The sequence below is a fragment of the Tachysurus fulvidraco genome, chromosome 17 (assembly GCF_022655615.1).
Source record: "Tachysurus fulvidraco isolate hzauxx_2018 chromosome 17, HZAU_PFXX_2.0, whole genome shotgun sequence".
Taxonomy (NCBI): Eukaryota; Metazoa; Chordata; class Actinopteri; order Siluriformes; family Bagridae; genus Tachysurus; species Tachysurus fulvidraco.
This window is the reverse complement of record NC_062534.1, coordinates 2,742,754-2,750,060: the sequence shown is the minus strand read 5'-3', so window position 1 is coordinate 2,750,060 and position 7,307 is coordinate 2,742,754. Positions and strand designations below refer to the sequence as shown.

At 34.9% G+C, this 7,307-nt stretch overlaps 1 protein-coding gene across 1 annotated transcript; it reads right to left on the bottom strand.

Annotated features, from left to right (window-relative positions):
- Positions 1-1,888: 1,888 nt before the first annotated feature.
- LOC125138464 lies at positions 1,889-6,816 on the bottom strand. The gene is made up of 6 exons (XM_047802610.1): positions 6,723-6,816; positions 5,424-5,756; positions 4,970-5,305; positions 3,361-3,474; positions 2,744-2,784; positions 1,889-2,027 (listed from the first exon to the last, which is right to left on the bottom strand). The coding sequence occupies exons 1-6, from the start codon at positions 6,814-6,816 to the stop codon at positions 1,911-1,913; spliced, it is 1,035 nt and encodes a 344-aa protein (XP_047658566.1). The 3' UTR covers positions 1,889-1,910.
- Between the last annotated feature and the right edge of the window lie 491 nt (positions 6,817-7,307).

Genomic DNA, 7,307 nt, shown 5'->3' with positions numbered 1-7,307 from the left:
TGTGAGGGGGAGAGAGAGAGTGTGTTTGTGTGTGTGTGAGAGAGAGAGAGAGTGTGTGTGTGTGTGAGAGAGAGAGAGAGAGAGAGAGAGAGAGTGTGTGTGAGAGAGAGAGAGAGAGAGAGAGAGAGAGAGAGAGAGAGAGAGAGAGAGAGAGAGCTGCCTGAGGTCATGTTTGTAGGTGTTCATGTGACATGACTGTAGTATTCAGACAGATAAAACCAATTAGAAAAAAAAAATAATTATAAAGGGAAAAGAAATCTGAATATTTGGAATTGTAACCAAACACTAATCTGGATATCTGCATATTTTCTCTCACTCTCTCTCAAGCTATAAACACCAGTCCAGAGCTCCCAGTGTTCTGAGTCGGGGTCTCGTCTCTTGGTGGTCACTCTGCTGTACACAGACCTGCATGGACAGCCCGTGACCCATGGGACTGCTGTGGATAGAACCACTAGGAGATATCACACCATCTATAAACTGCCATTGCTTCTGTCTACTGTCTGTCTTCATCAGTGAACATTTGAAGACTTCAGCGGAATTAGTGTTAAGTCTGTAATGTACTCAGAAATGATGCTGCTCTATAGGTTCCTCAGGAGCTCTTGGTCACAAAATTCAAGTGGATTATAAACTGTTGTAGAAAGGACTTTATTTACATTGACATTATTTACATTGACATTATTTCATGTTCAGTGTCCCCCAAATGAGGATGAGGTTAACTTCTAAGTCTGGTTCCTCACAAGATTTCTTCCTCATATTATCTCACGGAGTTTTTCCTCACCACCGTCACCTCAGGCTTGATCATTAGAGATAAATGTTATATAGATAATCTGTATATAGTAACTTAATTTTAAACTTTTAAATGTTTCATTACTTCTGTAAAGCTGCTATGATAAAACACTAGACAAATAAACTGAACTGAATTTAAATATTATTAAAAGCATACTTTATACTTAATGGCTAATATTATATTGCGAGCTAAAATATAATCTGTTTTTTTTTCCTTTCACCTGATACTCGATAACTGTGACAGTTGAGAATAAAACAAAAGAAAAATTAAATAAAGATTTTACTCTTGGAATACTCTGAGACTGTCACTACAAACACTACACATTTATTTATCTATCTATCGATCTATCTATCTATGACATGTTTATAATTTTCTATTAGGAAATGAAGACTATTCATATGAGAGCAATTGACATGAGAAAATAAATAACATCTGTTACAACCCAGTTTAGGGTTGGGCTGCACAGCGTTATAGCTCGGGATTCAGTGATTGGATACCTTTATAAATACCAAAAGAAACCACACAGAGTAGGATTTCTAGGTAAGTGTATTTACAGACAAATAATATTTATAGCCGACAACACTGGCGTCTATTCAAGGTTGGCTAAGGCCAAAATAATAAACAAAAAGGTCTAATAATAAAATAACCATCCTTACCTTAAATCAAAGGAAAGAAAAATACAAGGGAACTTCCCTAACTCCCTACCAAAACACACAGGAGAAAAAAGAACCCACTCCCATAGAAAAGTGGCAGCCAGACCCCTACTGCCAGTGAAACAGTGACAAATTTTACACTGAAATATATTTATATATACAAAAGTGTAAAACAGCAACAAATCCAAGGGTAAACCAAGCTCTGAGTCAAAAAACAAGCAGAAGTCAATACCAGAACAAGAACAATAACAATCACAATCACAAAACCACAGTCAATCACCACTACTCCTTCTTCCTCCTCCTCCTCCTCCTTCTGCTTCCTCTTTATATAGTCGATTAGTGATGATGTCATCGATATGGGGGCAGGCTAGGGCAGGCTGGAATCTCTGGCCTGGAATCAAACTGCACACAGACATGTACAAAAACAGAATACAATACCCTATTTTCACGGGTTGTAACACATCTATTATCTAAGACACAGAAGAGTAAATCACTTCAGTATAAATGTTATCGTGAGCTCGTTCTGTCTTTCCTGTCTTTTTATTAATCAGTGAGGCAACATAATTCAGCTCCCCAGCATCACGGCTCTGTGGGAACAGATAGGAGAGATTTATTTATTTATTTATTTATTTATTTATTTATTTACTTACTTATTTATGACATGTTAATGCTTTTCTATCAGGAAATGAAGACTATACATATGAGAGTAACTAACATGAGAAAATAAATGACGTCTATTATCTAAGACACAGAAGAGTAAATCACTTCAGTATAAATGTTATCGTGAGCTCGTTCTGTCTTTCCTGTCTTTTTATTAATCAGTGAGGCCACATAATTCAGCTCCCCAGCATCACGGCTCTGTGGGAACAGATAGGAGAGATTTATTTATTAAAAAGTTGTGTTTTATTCTATAGTGTAGGTCAATGATGCAACTATTAGCATATTGTGACATTTAGGCTTATTTGAGCTGGATTAGTTTTTAAGGTAATGTAATTCAGATTTTTTTTTTTTTTGTATTTTAAGGTTCAAGTCTAACAGGAATATTATTACTGACTGAACGATAAAACAGACGTTTACAGTAAGCTTGTGAGTAATCACTTAAATACCCAAGTACAATAAATCCAAATCAAATAAGGCTTTTGTTATTGTGAAATCTGAAGCAACATAATAAGAATGTTAAGAAGATTGCTTTTGCTACTATTAAAAAAATAAATAGAAGAAGAAGAAGAAGAAGAAGAAGAAGAAGAAGAAGAAGAAGAAGAAAAAGGAGAGGTGGAAGGAGAAGAATCTCAACATGAGTTACCTTATTTTCTGTTTTCTTTACTTTACATTCTTGAGATTTCCCTTTAAAAAGAAAAAAATATGTTCATACAATATCAATATAATGTATTTAATATAGAACGTTTTTGATTAAATAAGAAATCATTTTGAAAGTAAATGTGTGGCTTATGGATAATATATATATATATATATATATATATATATATATATATATATATATATATATATATATATATATATATATATATATATATATATTGTTTCTATATTTTTTGATTATTTAGATTATTATATTTAAATAATCCAAAAATATAGAAACAAAATTTAGCAAAAAATTCTTTTGTCTGCAAAATAAGTTTTAGAAATACACAGTTTTTATCCTAATGCTTATTATGTTTATATATATATATATATATTTTTTTTTTTACAGAGATTTAAATTCCATGCAGATTAATGATGCTTTATTTACACAATGGTTGTGTTGGTGAATAAATTGACTTTGGTAGTAAAAAGACTTTTAAAAATCTTTACATGTGAATTTTTATCATCTGAAGTGTTTCCCAGGCTGCCTTAGATATATGTATTATTTGTATTATACTGAATAATTAAGTTTCTATACAACACATAATAAAGACTCACCAGTGAAACATTCACAGTTTCTTCCTTTACAGGTTGCGATATGAGCAACGATCACAAGCAAACACACTCCCAAAGCTACAGCGAGGTAGATCACTACAGGATCCGTAGATTTTTCTGTAGATTAAACATAGAAGAAATTATAATAAAGATGTACATTGTGCTGTATATTACAAAAAACATAATCAATAACAAGTCTGTTTTAAACCTGTTCTGAGATACAGTTCAGGTCTACTCGGGTCCATTCGTTTTAAATTACCCGAGACCCGATGCCGCTATTATTATACCCAACCGTGTCCGAGGCACACGTGAAACTTTTAGACACAAACCCACTCGGGTCTCGGGTCGGACCTTGGGATTTCAGGTCTAAGTGGACCTGTGAAGACCTCTAGTCCTAGCCCCATTAAGTGCAACTGTGCAACCTGGTGCAAACAGTGCAAGACAAGACAGACAAGACAGTGCAGGACAAAAGACAGTGCAGACAAAAGGTTACAAGACAATACAAAGTGACAGTACACAAAAGGCAGTAAACAAAAAACAGCTCCGACCGACCAGTGTCAATACTGTATGTAAACACTGTACGCAAGTTCAGACAATATTGCGTGCAGTAATACTCGAATGAACACAGCTTCTTAGCAGCAGGTCCCTGTGATAGTGTATAAGATTGTGCAAAAACAGCAACAACTGAAATATTGTACAGTATGAGCAAAACGACTGAAATGTTAGACAGTCTGTGCAAAGAGCAAAAAAGTAAAACAGTGTGCAAAACAGCATGTAAACAGTTTGTAAACAGTAAGCATGTAAAAAGTCTGATGAATGTAAGCAGCATGTAAACAAGTTGATAGATGTCTATTAGGAGTGTGTGTATGTGGTGTGTGTCTGTGCGGTCCATACAAATGATGTGCATGTGTATGTTGTGCTCAGTATAGTTCAGTTCAGTTATTAAGGAGTCTGATTAAGGAGTCTTTTTCCAGATGGCAGGAGGGTGAAGTGAGGGGTGTGTGGGGGTGTGTGGGGTCATACACAATGCTGTTAGCTTTTTCGGATGCACCGTGTGGTGTAAGTGTCCATGATAGAGGGAAGAGAGACTCCAATGATCTTCTCAGCTGATCAACATTTATAAAGGACAAATATCCCACTTTAATATATTATTATTAAGTAAAATTAAATGATGGTAGTGAAGCTAAATGTATATATGTTAAATATACAACTGCACTGAATGTAGATATTTTATATCTATGTCTTTCTTACAATGGGCTTTATATGTAGTGTGTGTGTGTGTATCTGTGTGTGTGTCGGTGTGTGTGCATATGTATAATATATACATATATATGTGTGTTTGTGTGTGCGTCTGTGTGTTGGTGTGTCGTGTGTCAGTGTGTATCTGTATTTGTATGTGTGTGTGTGCATGTGTGTGTGTGTGTGTGTGTGTGTGTGTGTTCAAGTAGCACACTGTATATTACAAAATCTGATGAGGATATAAACTCTATCTGTGATTGTACGTCCCTGTGATCATATTTATGTCATGTTAGTGATCAGAATATCTATGTTCAAAATGAATAAAAAATGTAAAAAATGATCTCATATTTTAATTAAGTGAATGTGTTCTTACCCATCTGTATTGGTGTCCCGTTCCCGAAGATGATCTTCCCACACAGGAGCACAGCACAGTAGTAAGTTCCAGTATCATTGAGGCTGAGGATGTTCTTGGAGAAGTTGTACACACAGGTGTGTGTAGAAGAGTCGCTCTCACACTGATGGCTGCTGTTGTGATGAGTGTAAATGATTTGAGGATGGGATTGTGGTGGAGCAGCTCTGAACCAGAGCACTTGGAGTTCTGCTGCTCTGCTCTCAGAGAGAACCGAGCACTGCAGAGTCACTGAGGCTCCTGCAGGAACCGAGTCCGACACGCCGCGCTGCCACACAGAGATGCCCAAATGTGGTTTATCTGTATAGTAAAAACAAATCAGATTAGTACTGGTTACACCGTAAACATTGTAATATAGAGTAATAACAGAAAATAATACAATGTAAAGCAACAAAAACTGTTGAGTGATTTGATTTACCTCTAACAGATAAAAAGATTCCACTGGAAAACTCAATAACATTCACTCGAGAAGCTCCACAGATGTACATCGCTTCATCGTCTTTAGTAACATGTAGAATATTCAAAGAAGTTATGTTTCCAGTTTTGGTGAGTTGATAAACAGTCTCATTGAACGGTGGTAAAATTATCTCCCCTATCGCCACTCCGATCATCCCGATCCCCTGAGGGATCCGCCCCGGTTTTTGCTTGTACCATACTATAAGATCCATATTGGACTTTACTACCATTGTGCAATGAAGAGTCACAGCATGGCCAAGATCAGCAGAGATGAGTGAGACCGGTTCATCAAAATCTACAGATTGTGATGAGTCTTCAAAAAAAAAAAAAATAAAAATAAAATAAAATATATATATAAAATATATATATATATATTAGACAAAAACATTTACAAAATCATTTTTTTTTACAATTTTACAGAAATAAATTAATATTTAATTAAAATATTTTTAAAAATTAATAAATGAATCCTTTAGATTAGAAGAAATTAACTTTAGAAGGAAATAGTTTATATATATATATATATATATATATATATATATATATATATATATATATATATATATATATATAATATTTGAATAAATAAAAAAAAAATGAAGAGAATGTTAAGATGTTGGTACATCCAGAAAAAAACCCCAAAACAATCAGGTTAGTAAAAAAACTGTATGTAACAAAGAAAATTAATCTGTTTAAATAGAAAAAAGTTTACTTACAAATTTTGCAAAGAAAGAGAATTGAAATCCAGACCAGAGCCATGTTCATGAAAAACAGTGAAAGCTTCAAATGTCTGCATGCCAAAAGCGTTAAACACTTGAAACTCTATACCCTATATAACCCCCCTAGCTTTTACGTCACAAGTTCATCTGAAATTTCCACCGAAGTGCTGTGTGACCTCCTACAACCACCAGAAGTCAGTAGTGCAAACAGAAACCTGAAACCATCTGAGTCACACCGATGTTTACCTGAGAGATGCAGAATTCATGTTCACACGCAGCAATAATTCAGTTTTATATCCGAAGTCCAAACCACTGTAATTGTGTCACTGCAGTTATTTTATGTCATTAAGCTCTAAATTCCAATCAGAAATAGTGATAGTCAGGATAATCTGGGTAATAAGACAGACAGGGAATTGTAGAGCGGTACTCAGGCCTAGTACTGAGAGCGACGAGATTGGAACCTGGTGTTTTAGATAACGTTCATGAATTCGGAAAATACTGAATAATAATGTTGACGCTGTTATTTCTAGCTGAGAGATAACCGTTGACATGTCGGCTCTGTTCCTGTGATTCAGCGTCTTCCTGTCGAGCTTTTGATGAGACGATTAGTGACTGATTAATGAACGTCTTGTTCATAGCCTGTATTTTTGTTTAAAAGGAAGCAAGGAACTTCATTGAGGATGAACGTAAAGGCTTAAGGTGATGAATTTACCAAACATCATTAGCAAAATAATTAAAAAAAAAAAAAACAGACAGATAAAGCACTTAGTTCAATTATATCACAATATATATTCTCCATTTTCTCTTTAGATGGTTGCGTGACCCTGGTTAGTTAACCAGTACTAGTAGTGATTACATTATATTGTTAGGTTGCTGGATTAAATGTTTAAAATGGTTGTTTAAACGATTTTGGTCTTGATAACATGATTTTCTTCCATCATAAAATGGTAAGTTAAGATCAACAACGTTAAGACTCAAATACGAATTTAGATTTTTATAACCCTGTAACCTTCTCAGCTGTGTATAAGCTCCTGGTTCACTGCTACGACTCAACACGTCAGGCTAGTTCGCTAGTGTTCTGTATGAGCCTGAACGATACGTGTCTGTAGGCTTTTCATCTCGACCTC